Below are 17,479 nucleotides of genomic sequence, written 5' to 3' on the forward strand. Positions count from 1 at the left end.
CACACTTGTGGACAGTGGACACGTTTGGATTGTGTGAGGCCCACTGATATCTGAGCGCTATGTGACAGGCTCGATGGCACAGCTGTGACCAAAGTGACGAGAGGATAAGGGAGATTTTGAATCTCTGCGCACACTTTTGGACACTGGACACTTGTGGATTGTGTGAGGCCCAATGAATATCTGAGCGCTATGTGACAGGCTCGATGGCACTGCTGTGACAAAAGTGACTAGAGGATAAGGGAGATTTTGAATTTCTGCACACACTTGTGGACAGTGGACACTTTTGGATTGTGTGAGGCCCACTGATATCTGAGCGCTATGTGACAGGCTCAATGGCACAGCTGTGACCAAAGTGACGAGAGGATAAGGGAGATTTTGAATCTCTGTGCACACTTTTGGACACTGGACACTTGTGGATTGTGTGAGGCCCAATGAATATCTGAGCGCTATGTGACAGGCTCGATGGCACAGCTGTGACCAAAGTGACGAGTGGATAAGGGAGATTTTGAATCTCTGCGCACACTTTTGGACACTGGACACTTGTGGATTGTGTGAGGCCCAATGAATATCTGAGCGCTATGTGACAGGCTCGATGGCACAGCTGTGACAAAAGTGACTAGAGGATAAGGGAGATTTTGAATCTCTGCGCACACTTTTGGACACTGGACACTTGTGGGTGGTGTGAGGCCCAATGAATATCTGAGCGCTATGTGACAGGCTTGATGGCACAGCTGTGACCAAAGTGACGAGAGGATAAGGGAGATTTTGAATCTCTGCGCACACTTTTGGACACTGGACACTTGTGGATTGTGTGAGGTCCAATGAATATCTGAGCGCTATGTGACAGGCTCGATGGCACAGCTGTGACAAAAGTGACTAGAGGATAAGGGAGATTTTGAATTTCTGCACACACTTGTGGACAGTGGACACTTTTGGATTGTGTGAGGCCCACTGATATCTGAGCGCTATGTGACAGGCTCGATGGCACAGCTGTGACAAAAGTGACTAGAGGATAAGGGAGATTTTGAATCTCTGCACACACTTTTGGACACTGGACACTTTTGGATTGTGTGAGGCCCAATGAATATCTGAGCGCTATGTGACAGGCTCGATGGCACAGCTGTGACCAAAGTGACTAGAGGATAAGGGAGATTGGATTGCTTTTAAAAAAGCAGTTTGCGGAACAGTGGGTAAACAGCAATGCCAGCCTGTCAGGAAGCCTTAAAAGGCAGCCCAACAACCAACACCACTGATACACCACTATATAGCCTCCCCTTGCACTGCACACACAGTGACTGGTGTGTTGTGCAGGCCAAATTGCTAGCAGCAGAAGCAGTTTTTTTTTCTTCTACAGCAGGACAAAAAAAAAAATTGGGATTGCTTTTAAAAAAGCAGTTTGCGGAGCAGTGGGTAAACAGCAATGCCAGCCTGTCAGGAAGCCTTAAAAGGCAGCCCAACAACCAACACCACTGATACACCACTATATAGCCTCCCCTTGCACTGCACACACAGTGACTGGTGTGTTGTGCAGGCCAAATCGCTAGCAGCAGAAGCAGTTTTTTTGTCTTCTTCCCTGCCTAACGCTCTCCCTACAGAATCAGCAGCAACCTCTCCCTATACTAAGATCGGCAGAAGTAAGATGGCGGTCGGCGTGCACGCCCTTTTATACCCCCTGTGACGCCCACCAAAGCAAGCCAATCACTTGCATGCCCTTCTGAAAGATGGTGGTGACCCGTGCCTATGTCATCACGTTGCCCACAGTGTCCGTGGATCCTGATTGGCTGAAAAAGAGCGCAAAACAAACTTTTGAAACGCGACTTTGGCGCGTAAGTCGCCGACATCGTGGCCGACCTCATCCTTGGGTCGGGTTTCATTTCATTTTTGCTAAAAGTCGGCGACTTTTGAATTTTTTCGACCCGTTTCGCTCAACTCTAGTAGTCACTGAAAAAACACTAGTATTAACTTACCCTTGTATGGACAGGTTTTGTGTTCTTTTGGTAAAAAATATATTTTTGTCACATATTACATAGAGTAATTCTGTCTAGAGTAGACCTGTCTGCAGAGATTTTGTATAATGCTACCGAATAACTGCATCTTGTGAACAGAAAAAAATAGAATAACCTGTGAAAATCTGGCACAAAAAATCCAATGTATAATGAAATGACTGCTCAAATCTATTTTTAAAAACTTTTTATTAGAATATTGTAAACACATTCCTGAAACTCGAACAATATAATGTGCTGACATGACTGTTAAGACATGCTCACAATTATGATGGACCTTTCTTTGCAAACCTGGTTAGATTTTAAAGAAAAACTGATGTAACCTGATGGACTTCATTTAACGCCAACTGAATCTGTGTTACGAATAGAGTTGAGCGAATTTGTTCCGATTCGTTTGCCGAATCTGAATTTGCCATATTCGTGCCGAATATATGTTTGATGATCGGTTCCAAACATATTCAGTAATTTCTACTCCCGTTGACTCTAATGACATTCGGCTGTGTTCGACGAATATTGTATAAACAATATTCGATGCCGATCGTATTCGGAACCGAATCCAAATTCGCTCAATTCTAGTTATGAATCCCTCACTTGGCTTCTGTTATAAATGGAAGCCACAGAGCACATTTAAAAAGGACTTTAATAAATACAATGTATTTAGAGATGTTGTATTTTCTGGACCAAGGTAGCTGCAAACAGCCATATTATAGGTCTGAGTAGGATTCGACAAAACATCGGGTTACACCTGGACCGATGTTTATGGGCCTTGCACATATCTGATTTTTTTTCGCCTCAGATAGAATATGGGAAAAAACACCATATGCTCAAATTTGATCCAATATTTGGATCTCGCTTAGCCAGGCAGATCTATAGGTGTGTGTGGAAATCATCAGACTGTACTCGGGTGACTTCTAAGTGCAGTCTAATTCCTGCCCTCTGACGCTATGGAGAAATTTGATTAGTCATCTTCTCATAGTGTGCTCCGATTCGCTCATCCTAGAGAATTGGATCACACGACGCTGACTTGGATCAAACTTTAATCAGAGATTGATCACAGCGTAATTTGCATAATCGACCCGATTCTAGCTCCTCAAGCCCTAAATGTTAGAATAGCTGATCTCTTTGGGAACAATAGTCTTAAATTGGTATCCCCGAGGATGAAAATCCAGGTTTTACCTTTTACTAGTCAATCTTATTCCATAGACTTCATGTGTAAAGCAGAGCTGTGTCCAGAAGGCTGTACAGTCACTTGGAGGTCCCTGAAACTTCATACAGCTCTGGTGTCTGTCTGACATGTTGCTTGTCGACAATATTTCTGTAATACTACAAGAGCACACTATGATTTTTCTATCTGATTCAAAAGGACTCTGACAATAAAGACCTCTGTATAAAATCTGAGGTACATTTGGCCCCAAAGAAGTTGAATGCAACTGAAATGCAGCATGTGCACTAACCTTTCCCCTGTTTTACATACATAAAAGCTTTTTCTAACAGGGCATGTGATTGTATTTTATCCGTTTTCTTTTATGTGTTACTTAGTTTTCTTTACTATGTATATTGCTACTGTTTGTCTACTCTGTTTAAATAAAGAATTTATAACAAAAAGAAAAATATACAATAATAAATAGAAAACTCAGCTTAAAAGGGCGTCAGCTATATATCAAAGCTACCCTGCTTGAATGAAAAAAAAAAAAGAAAAGAAAGCATAGTAGTACTATTGTAATCCACACCTTCCACCTTTCTGCTCCAGCGATGTCATTTTGGCTGTCAATGCCAGACAGGAAGTGAGGACATCCTTACCACCTCTCACCTGACCCTGCAGCCGGTCAGTGGCAGCAGCGGTTAGGTCACTGGTGTTTACTGTTGCATTTTCAGAAAGAATTTTTCATGATCACGTTTTCTCATCTTTAACCCATCTGACCTTTTTCGTTCGGTCATCATATAGGATGAGAAATTACAGAACAGAGTCCCTTCTATGAGGACTACTTGACACAATAATTATACAGCATACAACTTGCTATCAAATAATTCTAATGAGAAAAGCGCTAATAAATACAAAAGGAATGTTTCCTTCATGTTCGAAAACGTCCCTCCACTGAAACTGAATGGGACCCTTGGAGTGGTTGATTGCACGAGAAAGGAGGTTGTGGTGGTGAAGAGGTTGAAGAATAGAAAATGTCATTATTGAAAAATGGATACAAAAATCCCATACCTAGAGGATGCTGAATTGTAAAAAAAAAAAAAAGTGACAGCATAAAAAAAAGGCAAACAAAAAAACAAACACACAAAATGTGGAAAAATTGGCAAAAAATAACCCACTGTTTGTAATGTGTTTCTTATTTCTCTGTTATTTGATTGCAGAGTTCTTTGTTTTTAGAAAGAATGCTGCTTTTTTGTATCATTTTTCCTGGTATTTTCATGGGATTGGGATTTTTTCAAGCATTGTGTGTGAAACCACCCCTGTTGCTCTACCACAAAGGTAACCGTGTCTGATAAAGCAGTGATTAGCATTTAGGGTTCTTTGGAGCTTGATCATGGATTTTCCAGAAGACGACAGCAGATGAACTTGGATCTTCTTCAGTCTTAATAGCAAAACCAGTGGCCCTTTTGCTATGAGAATAGCCAAATTACACAACCATAAAATGCTTTATCCTGTGCAATATACTTGCTCTTTAAGGTGGGATATGTAGTAGAAGTTCATAGTGACTGAAATTCTTTTTAAAGGATTCCATTACTGTCAAATGGATATGAATCACAGAGATATAACGGTAGACATGTTGGTTAATGCCAATATTCAGTCCCAAACACTTCAGATGAAGATAATTCAATTAAAAAATTGATCACAATTTTTTTTGTAGATGTAGAAAATATCCCACAATGTTGCATCCAGGGTAAATGAGATAGATGGCATCCTCTAGGCTAAAAAGTCTTTGTTGTATTTTTCCATGAGAATAATCTTTCATGAAAATCTATTTTTGACAAATGATTCTTATTGTGTCCTCCAAGGAATTTATGGGAATTGGGTGCATGTTGTACAAAGTCCATATGGATGTGTATCCTACTGTTTCATTTTTGAGAAGATTAATGTGGAAAATCATAGGAGTGAGTCTAGAATATGGAGAGAATTGAAAAAAATAAACATTCATAGAAGCAAGAATTGAAAAATATTATCCATATCTAATTCTGTGCCTGATCTAAAATGGACTATAAATGATAGTTACATATGATTAGCATTAATAATGGCAAAGGATGGGAGGGTCTGCAAGCGACATTAAATCCAGTATACATCATACACATTACATCTCTTCTGACGTCTCCTGTCTTTGTGCCGACACCTCAGGAACTACTTTGCTTAATGTTCAAATCAAACATGCTTGATCCTATTTTCCCTCAACAGCAGATATTGGGGACAATTAGGATGTCTGATGTACCCATTAACTCAAGATTGGAACCTAATTCACCAGAATATTCCTGATGTATACTAAGCACAGTGTAAAAACAAGACTTGATATAGTATAGCTAAATTTCTACTACCCAGCCAAAATCTTGTATTATAGTTGCATGATCAAAAAAGCAATTGGGTACAAGAAAGTGCACTAAAATGTTCAAATGTACCTCTTATTTCGCTTTTAATCCCCCCAGATAGGTATGTTTTGCTGGTCTTCCCTATATCTAATTGCTAAAAGCAACTTATGTTTCTAATTGTGTTTAAAGAGGTTCTCCAAGAATGTGATAAAACTTCAGGTAAGTCAAGCTGCAATCTGTCTTAGTCACTTATCAAGTGCAGTCTGAAGAAACAACTCCCTATACCTGTGTCTCCACTGATGAGCTGTATAGTAAACACAATAATATTAATAACAACATATACCTTTGTGAGATGAAGAAAAGTGTATGACAAAGCTGACTACACTCAGAGACTGAGGCCCTAGAACGCATACCTGGGGCCTCGCAGGCCCGCCCTGTTAATTGTTTTCTATTTTATGCAAGATTACTTTAGTTAGAACTTTGAAACTCTAGGTATTCCTCAGGTATATAGTTGTTTGTCATTTCCAGTTGTTCATTTATTTTTATGTTACAGGCATTTTGGATTAACAACTCTTTTTTGTGAATGCCCCATATTCACATACCTGGGGCCTTTTAGGCCCGTACTAGGTTTACATGTGATCCTAAGTCATTTTGTCTTCACTGTTGCTGGGGAAGTCTTTGACTCAGTCTTTATGACTCTGCTGTTGCTATGAAGATTGTGAATTCTGCCTGACTACATGGTCATGTGATCTTGGGAAGGAGGCTCCCTCACAATGTCATGCGTCTCTGACATCATCATAGGTCCTGAACACTGTTCATTGTGTGCTACTTGCTGAAGAGACTTTGGAGGAAGGAGTCAGCTTTCTTGTTTATTGAAAAAGAAACTTTCTGAGTTCCAAAAATCCAAAAGCTTCTACTGCACCTAAAAGAAAGTGGTGACCTGCTGAAGGTGAGAAGAGGGGTCTGCACTTTACCCTTAGCACACACACTAACAAAGAGTGTACAACCCTGATTGTAATCATTATTTTTTTCTTCATTTTAGTTTACTGATATCTAAGGTTACAATGGCACAGTCTACATCCAGGGGTTTGACTGACCAAGAAATCGAAGCGATCATTTTTGATAGTGATGAAGACAGTGAACTTTCTTTGTCTGATGAAGAGTACATGCCACCAGCTAATGTCTCTACTTCATCGTCCAGTGATTCTTCAGATGATGAAGAAGTAATGGATCCAGCAGAACGTACAAATAGAACATCCAAAACTAATGTTTTTTGGAACAGTACCGCTGAGGTTCTTGGACGAACCCCATCACATAATATTGTAAGAGTTGCTCAAGGAACTGTAGGAATTCCACAATTCTTGTCCAAAAGAGAGATGTTCTGTAAATTTTTTTCAGATATTGTAGATGAGGTAGTTTTGTATACTAACTTAGAAGGAAAATGTATCGCTTCAGGAAAAAAAAACATGGAAAAATATAACAAAAGAGGAACTGTATGCTTATATTGGCCTTACTCTTCTGGCAGGGAGTACAAAAGCATACGATAAAAAAAGAAAGCGATGTTATATTTGTCCTGCAAAGGAGGACAGGAAATCTGAGCGTGTCTGTACTACTTGTGGACAAAATGTCTGCAAGGAGCATTCTTCCGAACAGATAATGTGTGAAAGTTGTTGCGGTCATTAGTAAAGTAGAAAAGGAACCTTTGAAAAGAGATATTCCTGCAGAATGTTTACTGCAACTTTTATATAAAAAACTTTAAGACAAAAAAACATTATTAAGAGTTATATCGAATGCGTATATTGGGCGTTTTAAGCTCGTTCAGTTACTCTTTTGTTTTTTTTTTGCACATAGTAATGTTTTGAATTATTCACATCTTAGGCTGTGTTCCCACTGGTGCTGGGGTCTGCCAGGAGGTGATCCGTAATGGATCTGATCTCTTGGTAACTCCAGTTAAGGCTACTGGAATGCCGGGATTCCGCCAGCCTTAGCTGGAGTCACCAGGAGGTCAGATCCATTACAGATCTCCTCCTGGCAGACACCAGCGCTAGTGGGAATGCATCCTTACTTTGCAATTTTCAAATAAACTTTGAAAATTATTTTTGTTTGAGTTATTCCATGTTATTTGCACACGGGCCTAAAAGGCCCCAGGTATGTGAAAGTGTAGATTTTTATGGTCATGCGTTCTAGGGTTAAAAAAATCCTTTATGCTCAGTCAGCTTAAAAGATGATTTATTTCTGCTCATGTCAACGCCATTTTCTGGCAGCTTCTCTCGAATGTGTTCTTACATTTCAGCTCCTTTGTCAGTTGAGACATAGGTCTCAGGAGCTGTGTTTAATCATACTGCAACCCATAATGACATGTGACAAGGGTGGGCTATCGCTTGATTTATGTTGATGGGCTATTTAATTACAGTCTTGGTCAACCTCTTTAAAGTGGCAAGCAGCCCCCCTTTGACCTGGAAGTTTGCGCACATGGTATATTAACCCTGGTACAGTCCACTTAACTTATGTAGGTTATAAGCAGGCTATTAACTATGGGTAATGCAACTTGCTAGTTACCATTGTTAAATTATTATTTGAAGGAGTTATTTGAAAATAAATCAGATGCACAAGGAGTAGTTCTTAATTATTCATGCACTGTCTAAAGGTAAATTCCTGAAATAAGGACTATTTCACACTTGCGTGGACTATAGCTATGCCTTGTCCTACTCTACTGCATTTGATGGCTAAACAAGTGTGACCCAAATATGTGTTTAGGTGTATCACAAAGCATTTTACCATGGTGTCTCTGGTTGGTGAGTCGTAAACTACCAATATATGTGCAGTGAAACTTTTTTGAGATAACTTAAATAGAAATATGTTCTTACCCTGTAATTAGTCAAGGCAGTTGGAACACTAACGCCATGATAGCGCTCATAGGGAGGCTTAAGAGAGCAAGCGTTGGAAAGTTTCCGACACAAATCTGTTTTTAAAGCCTAATGAGAGGAAAAAGATTTAGTTAATCTTTTGACCAATATTTGGAATTGCTGTCAGAAATCATTAATATATTTTAATAAAATACCATTCTACCACGTCTTTCCTGAAAAAAAAAAAAAGGAAAAACACATTCCTGAAGAAAGCAGATTCAAGCCTTGCTTTGTAAACAATATGTAATCTAAGCATTACTGATTATTTCAAGAATAATGCAGCTAGTGCTTGATTATTGTAAGATGAGTGGCAAAGTGCATTCACAAAATTTGGAATAGCTATTCTATGTGTTTTGATTATATTAGCCTTAATTCTATGCTGCCTAGCTCCATGCCTTAAAAAGTTAATGATGAAGACCATGGAAACCACAGTAAAGGCCCCGTCTCACTAAGCGATCTCAGTAGCGAGATCGCTGCTGAGTCACAACTTTTGTGACGTAACAGCGATCTCACCAGCGAGATCACTGTGTGTGACAGCGATCAGCGAGCGGCCACCCTGCCGGTATCGCTGATCGCTGGAAGAAATCTCTGGACATTTCTTTGGTCGCTGGTCTCCCGCTGGCCAGCATGCATCGCTGTGTGTGACAGCGGGAGACCAGCGATCAGGTGTAAAAAAATAATAAAAAAAAATAAATATAGTTATTCTCACCTTCCGATGTCCCGTTCAGCCATCCTGCCTCTCTCCACGCTCCGGTCCCAGTGATCCTTTGCACGAATGACCGCGAGACTTTGTTATCCCGCGAGACTGTGACATCTCGCGGTCATTCGTGCAAAGGATCACTGGGACCGGAGCGTGGAGAGAGGCAGGATGGCTGAACGGGACATCGGAAGGTGAGAATAACTATATTTTTTATTTTGATTCTATTTTTTACAGGATGGCAAGCGATGCCGGGCGCTCGGCATCGCTGTGCTGATCGCTGGTGAAGCTGTCTGTGTGACAGCTCACCAGCGATCACATAGCGACTTACTAGCGATCCTGACACCTTGATATCGGTGTCGGGATCGCTGGTAAGTCGCTTAGTGTGACGGGGCCTTAATGACCATGCATGACAACTTTGATGTCCTAGATGAAAAGATGCTGCTGTGAAACCATGAGAGGAATGCCATATCCACCTCCCCCAGAATATGCCTGCCTGAAACAACTAGTGAGAGAGAGAGAGTAGGATCTGACTTCCTTCTGCACTAGTCCGTTAGGAGAGGGTCCATCTGCTAGAGATGGGTCAAGTGAAGATTAGCTCAGCTAGTTGCCAAAAAATTTAGGTCCAGTTAGATAGGTGCACTAGGACAGATCGATAAGCTCGACGAGATTTTGATTTAGCATATCTCCAAAGGGGGACTTTTAAGGATATGATATAGATATATAAATGATATATGTAAATCAAATCAAGCTTATATTACAAATGGACACTTTGCATCTCAAAGTACACTCTTATCACCAGGTTACATTGACCTCCAGATGGACTATAAAATGATTGCATAATCCATTAATCTTATCAAGAGTAAATAACTGTGTTTCTATTAATAGGGTAATGACTTTTAGTATCCCCTATAAAAATCAAAAGATCGATGTGATGCGTGAGAGACAGACGTCAGTTCGACATGGAGCATGATCGCAATAAAGATAATGTCATAGAATATGCATAATCACGTAAACAATAACTGCAATAACTTGCAATAATTATTAGCAAAAAACAAATGAAGTAATGTGGAAACCAAATAATTTTTCCTATAAATACTGTGCTGTTTAACCAATAAAATCAGAATTCATTTGAGACACAACTGTTCTGTTATGTCTTGTGTGTTTTCTCCGTGCAAGTTAAATATCTCTCTGAGGTACGATTTGGCCACAGACAATTAAGACGAGTCACCCCCTAGTGGTGACAGAATCAACACCATCATAATCCATATATGTGAACCGAATTAGCTGCAGAAAATATGATGTGTGACCTTTGGGTCATACTGTAAAATCTGAGCCCCCATTTAATGTGTCAATTATAATATTGGTGTCTTATATGATAACTGGGCCTTTGGGTCCCTTCAGGCACAAGGATCTCAGTGTGACTGCAACCTCATCACCGTCCATAACTACACCCTTGATCAATATGACTATAAACCTCCCACCTCCACATTTTTTTTTTTTTTTTTAAACCAAAGATTTTTTATTATATTCAAATGTCGTTATAATTACATTTAGGCAAAGCTTTCAAATCATCTCCATTGCATACAGAAAAAAACGGAACACGACATTCAATTTCCTCCCCGTCATAAAAGAAGAAAATAAAAAACAGAACCAACCTCCTCCCTCCTCCCTCCCCCCCTTCCCAACTGCAATACAGGCTTTCTCAATGTGATTGTCTCGACTGTAACCACATGGCCCAGAGTTTTTCAAAGTGTGCCTCTTTATGTCGTTTTCTATAAATTCTCTCTTCCAATCGGATTACATTATTCACACGAGTGACAAACTCCCCAATCGTTGGGGGTACAACATCAATCCATTTTTGTGCGATCAGCTTACGGGCAGTATATAAGAGTTTTGCTATGATGGACTTATAGGCATTTCCCACCGACGCCTCCTCCACATATCCCAACACACACGTGATTGGATCTCTTCCTATATCACATCGGTATATCTTCTCAACAAGCCCTATAACCTCTTCCCAGTATGACAAAAGTCTTGGACAGGACCAGAGCATATGAAGCAGTCCCGCAGGTTCGTACCCACATCTTGGACACTCCGCGTTGTCCCTCAAGCCCATTTTCCTCATAAGTTCTGGGGTCTTATAAGTTCTATGAATGATATATAGTTGAGATATCCTACCCGGCTCACTCAAAGAGAGTTTAGGTATATACTCTAAGATGGTCTCCCATGTCTCATCTACTATGTCCCCCAATTCTCTCTCCCATTTAGATTTTACGGTTAGAGGAAACCCAGCCAAGTAAGAGTATAATAGATCTCTATAAATGGTAGAGATAGCACCTCTAGTACCCCCGGGTGCACACACATAATCCAGCACCACATCCCTCTGTACCGTCATATTCGTTGTCTGTTTCTGTGCTTGAAATGCATGCCTAAGACCAAAATATCGAAATTCCCCACTACATGAGAGTCCAAACTCTTCTTTTAGAACAGAGAAAGGCTTGATCTCAGACCCCTCCAATAGTTGCCACACATTTTGCAAACCTCTCCTCTCCCAATCGATAAAGTCCTTCAGTTTATATAGTTCCGATAGATTCACATTATCCCAAATAGGTGTGTATATCGTCAGTTCCTCAACTCGTCTAAGAAGTTTGATATGCTGCCATATCTTGTGCATTAGTCCAAATGTGGGTATGTCCTTCCCAATTCTCCCAAAACTTCCTGCTTCCAAACTTTGTACCAATGTTCTCTTGTTGGTCAGTTGGACCAAAATTTCCACCATAACGCTCAAGTTCCCCTCCTCTCGCCAGCCCCTAAAGTGCTGCCCCTGCGTTGCTACAAAGTATATCCATGGATTTGGCGCCGCCAACCCTCCCTCTTCCTTCCCCCTTTGCAGTATTTCCAATTTAATTTTTGCTTGTTTTTTCCCCCAGATCAGTTCTCTAAAAATGGTATTAACTTTGTAAAATTTTTTCTTTGGGATCCAAACCGGGGCATTATGGAGGACATACATCAACTGAGGCATCATTATCATTTTAATTAGATTCATCCTCCCCACTATTGATAATACTAACTTACACCATGCTGTCATTTTAACTTTGAATTTAACTAGTAATGGGTCGAAGTTTAGTTCGAGAAATCTAGATACAGGCATAGATACCCATATTCCGAGGTATTTAAACTCCTTAACTACTTTCAAATGACCAACCGCCTCCCCTACAGCTCGACAGCCCAACTCTCCATCAATCCCCATGATACATGACTTGTCCCAATTAATTCTCAATCCGGAAAAGAAACCAAATTCCCCTATAAGGTCCATGACCGCAGTCAGTGTCTCTCCACCGTCTTTTAAGAACAGGAGTATATCATCCGCGTAAAGGGCGATCTTTTCCTCCAGTTCCCCATTTCTAAAGCCTTGTATTTCTTTGGAGTTGCGAATTTTAATCGCTAACGGTTCCATCGCCATAGCAAACAATAACGGTGACAATGGACAACCCTGACGAGTTCCTCTGAACAACCCAAATGCCCCCGAAGTCTCCCCATTAATCCTAATATATCCTTTCGGGTCTACATACAATAATTTAACCCAAGAAATAAATCTGTGCCCAAATCCCATACATTTCAATACTGCCCATAAATACTTCCACTCTACCCTGTCAAAGGCTTTCTGTGCGTCCAGTGAGGCCACCACCCTTTCCCCCCTATTATCTGCTGGAATTTGAATATTTAAAAACAGTCTTTGCAGGTTAATGGCGGTAGATCTGTTTTGCAGGAACCCTGATTGGTCTGGATGTATTAATTTTGGGACAACAGTAGACATTCTTAACGCCAACATTTTGGCTAGTATTTTAACATCTGATGTCAATAACGAGATTGGTCTATAGGATTCTACGGATGAGGCATCTTTCCCTTCTTTAGGAATCACCACGATTACAGCCTCCCTCATAGAGCTTGGCAATACCCCCTTCTCCACTGCCACCTCAAGTACATGCTTAAACTTAGGCGCTACAATTTCTATTAATTCTTTGTACACTTCTCCCGGGATTCCGTCAGATCCAGGTGACCTGTCATTTGTTAATGATAGGATAGCCTTCTCTACCTCTTCTACAGTGAATAATGCTTCCAAATTTTGTTTATCAGTATCATCTAACCTAGGTAATTCTATCCCTTGTACGTATTTATCCAACTCCAAGTCCGAGGCCCTCATTTCCGAGGTATACAATTCTACATAATATTCCTTAAAACATTCCAATATCCCGACGGTATCCCTATGAACTGCCCCATCTTTAGTGACAATTTTGTATATTTGTGAAGGTTTTTTCTGCGCAGCAGTAATCACTGATAATAAGTGTCCCACCTTTTCCCCCTCTTCATAGAACAATGCTTTTTGGAATGCCCTTTTCTTATCTATCCCTTGTAGATATAACTTATTTACTTCTTCTTGTGCTTCTTTTAATTCTTTCTGGGTGTCGGCATTGGGTCTAACTATCATCTCTTCCTCTGCCCTGCTGAGTCTCTCAGCAGCCTCTTGGTTTACCTGCCTCGTTCGTGTCTTCTGCCTCGAGATAACTCGTATGAATAAACCCCGCAGATAAGCTTTCATGGCATCCCATACTATGAGTGGATCCGCAGTGCCTTCGTTAAACTGAAAGAACTCAACAATATCATTCCTAATAGTTCCCATGTTTAAGCATTTGAGCCATTCCGGATGAATCGTCCCCCCTACTCTCCTCCTTTTCCCCACTCCCAATCTCAGACTAACCTCAACTGCCCTGTGATCGGAGATAAGTCTCTGTAAGTATTCCACTGTTCCAACCAATCTGTCCATGCCCATATTACCCAGTGCCAAATCTATGCGTGATAGAGTATGATACGAAGTCGAATAACACGAAAAGCATTTCTTCCCCTCATTGCGTACTCTCCATAGGTCTATCATATCCATTTCACCAACATATGTCCCAAATGGAGTCATCCTATCTTTCCTAGGGCAATTTCCCTCACTGCCCGCCCGGTCCCAATACTCATTCATAACATTATTGACGTCTCCTAATATTAGCACTGGGCAATCCCCTCTCCCCCAATCCACTCAAAAATCTCCTGTAGTTTCTTTTTCGAATATGGGGGTGGGATATAGAGGGCCACCACAATTATGCATATTCCAGAAATTCGACAACGCAGAGAAACAAACTGACCGTCCTTATCTATATAAGAGTCAATTTCTTCATAATGAGTATGAGAGTGTATTAGTACAGATACACCCCTTGCGTAAGCCGAATACATAGAGTGATAGGCCCGAGTGACCCACTTTTTCTCTAACCAATTTTCCTTTCCTTTAATCAAATGAGTTTCTAATATACATGCGATATCTGGGTTATGCTTTCTAATTTCTGCCATAACTGCCGCTCTTTTATTTGGATCTGACATTCCCCGTACGTTCCAACTTAGAATTTTAACATCACCACTCATTATGTCCTAAAAAAATAAAAAATAACCGGACTTCTGTGGTCACTATATTATATTGCAGTATGCGAACTCCCCTGTAGCCAACCCACCCCTGTCCCCTTCCCCTCCCCCCCTCCCCTCCAACCCAATCTAGCTGATTCTCTCCTTCCAACGAGAGAGAATACAGCCAGCACCCAATTGCTTCACACCCATATAAAGCCACTGAGTCTCCCTTGTTTGGCGTCCTTCACTCCCACCATCAGAAAACAAAAACAATCATCAATACTAATCAGGCCGCATAACATTTTCTAACAAGGATATTGCAATAGTCATCAAAAAACACCCGGGGATCAACGCCCCCAAAAAAGTTTTTGAAAAACCAGGTGCCTCGGAGCACAACATCCAAAAAAGAAAGGAAAGGAAATATGTCCGAGAGTCTCTACTTCATCCTTCACCGTCTCTCACTGCTCCCAGCTTGGAACGATTGTTCTCCATCCATTTGACTGCTTCTTCTGGGGACGGAAAAAACTGAACAGACCCCAACGCTGCTACTCTCAGTTTAGCAGGATACATCATAGAGTACTTCACTCCCAGCGCTCTCATTTCTCTCGCCAAATTTCATCCGCATTTTCTGGACCTCTGCTGAATAGTCCGGATATATTTCAATACGGCTTCCATTAAACGCAAGATCCTGCAGCTTCCTTGCTTCCCGGAGGATAGTCTCTCTGTCTCTACAATTCAGTATCCTGGCCAGCATAGTACGAGGAGCACTACCCGGTGGGAGGGGTCGTAGGGGGACACGGTGTGCTCTCTCCACCGCGAACACTCTGGAAAGCGTGTCTCTGCCGATCTTGGATAAGATCCATTGCTCAATAAAGTCGGTGGGGTCGCTGCCCTCTACTTTTTCCGGAAAACCCACAAATCTGAGATTGTTCCTCCTTGATCTATTTTCCAAATCATCCTGCTTTAAATGCACTGCTGATATCTTTTGAGCATGCTGGGACTGAGTCCTCTGCATTTTGTTTACAGAGTCCTCAGTGCTGCTCACTCTCTCTTCCACAGCACCCATCCTGGTATCTGCTTTGTTCAGTGCCTCTTTAATGCCAGTGATTTCTTCTTTAATCTTATCAACCCGGCTATTCAACTTAGTCAGTGTCCTCTTGCAGAACGACACCACCATGAAGACATCTTTCAAGGTTGGCTCTCTCTCAGGAGTCTCATCATCAGCTTAACTGTCTTCCTCCTCATACACACACTCAGGGCCAGCGATTTCCCCTCCCTCTCTTCTCCTGCTATCAGCTTCTCCCACGGTTTCACCGCTCACCCCCTCTCCTTCCAGCACTATACCTTCTTCAGTGTCCCCGTCCTCCTCTCTTGCAAAGCGCTGAAACTTCTGAAGGATCTGTGACCTTTTACCAAAGCTCTCAGATTGTCTCCGCGCCTCCTCCACTTTCCTGGCGCCATCTTGTGCAGTCACGCTGCCGTCCTCCCCGATATCTTTCTGCCTCCTCCTCCCCATCTCGGCGCTCCTCTGCACTCACGGCGTCTCCTCCCGACTATTGGGCACTCACTGTGCCAATAGATGTGTCCAGGTCAGTGTTAGAACGGCCTGTTTAAGGATAATTCATAAATCTGACGGCGGAGCTCTTCTACCTAGCGTCCACTCACATCCGCGCTAGGCCACGCCCCCCCACCTCCACATTTTTAATGAAAATGAAATCTCAGAGACAATAACAATCAGATACAAAATTGCATAAGATAAAATGAAAAATAAGCTTACAAATATGGCTACATATGTCTCTTCATTATACATGGTGTAAATCTACATCATTATATGGAAAATGTTTTTCTTTATTATATAATATTATTATTATATTTTCTTTTTGATTATGAGAATTCATTCTGTTTTTTAGTTTCTGGCCTCTTTTACCTGCATACTTTATATAGTAACTACACTTGTCATACACTGATCATTCACTCTCAAAAACTGTTTAACTTTGTCTACAGATCTGTCTTCAGTGAGAGAACAAATTACAACTGCTGCCTATAAAAGTCTATGGAGAAAGGCAAGCAGGGGGGAAATATAAATAGACAGACACAAACAGACACTGCTTTCCTCTAATGCAGAGGAAAAAACTGCTAAAAAATACAGAATTAATTTATTTTTCAGTTTGAAAAGTCACCTGAAAGTAGTGACATTTTATTCATTCTTGAAAGCTTGGTTTAGTTAGCCATTGTTGCATGAGGACAACCCATATTCATATGCCATATTCGGGCAAATTAACATAATTGAGGGAGTACTTTCTTCTGTAATTTTTAAGTTTTCTAGCGAATGGCTGACATTGTAAATTTTTTTTTTACAAAATGGCAAATTTTAGTTTAGTTTAGTCATTAATTTAGATTTATTTCCCCTCATCACAAATGTATCACTAAATAGATTATGTAAATATGTTGGATTTTATTTCACTAAATTTACATGGCAATATGTGAGTTATCTAAGGGAAGTGCAATATAAAAGAAAGTCACTATACATAAATTACTTATCAGACACATCTCATATGGAAACTCACCAGGACTATGACAAGAGGTATTGCCAATATGAGGAGGATGCACATGACAATAATTGCCACTCCATAACCTGGGACAGAACTTGCAGGAGGTGGATTGGTCGGTGCTACAGGACTTGTATCTGGAATTAGTAAAATTATTTGAAACACATTAATCCACGTATGCTCAGTTGTACCTTTCTTAAAATACAAGCTGTAGAATTGTGGCTAGCAACATTGACATTAATTGGGTTCATTCATTGAATTTAATAACAGGATTCAGACAGAACCTCTAATGGCGCCATTAAGTGCCAAGGGACAAAAGGAGTTCAGATATGCTCAGTTTGTGCTTTTCATGTG

At 40.8% G+C, this 17,479-nt stretch overlaps 1 protein-coding gene across 1 annotated transcript in view; it reads right to left on the reverse strand.

The window, feature by feature from the left end:
- Positions 1–2,228: 2,228 nt before the first annotated feature.
- Positions 2,229–17,479, reverse strand: part of LOC141093154 (mucin-1-like) — a 44,490-nt gene continuing 29,239 nt past the window's right edge. The window contains exons 8-10 of the mRNA XM_073579616.1: positions 17,144–17,262; positions 8,396–8,503; positions 2,229–5,111 (exon numbers count right to left, since the gene is read on the reverse strand). Coding sequence (XP_073435717.1) covers positions 5,085–5,111; positions 8,396–8,503; positions 17,144–17,262 — 254 coding nt within the window. The 3' untranslated portion in view covers positions 2,229–5,084. The remainder of the gene's footprint in view (positions 5,112–8,395; positions 8,504–17,143; positions 17,263–17,479) is intronic.

The sequence above is a fragment of the Dendrobates tinctorius genome, unplaced genomic scaffold (genome assembly GCF_039654945.1).
Source record: "Dendrobates tinctorius isolate UK_male_01 unplaced genomic scaffold, ASM3965494v1 ptg000062l, whole genome shotgun sequence".
Lineage (NCBI taxonomy): Eukaryota > Metazoa > Chordata > Amphibia > Anura > Dendrobatidae > Dendrobates > Dendrobates tinctorius.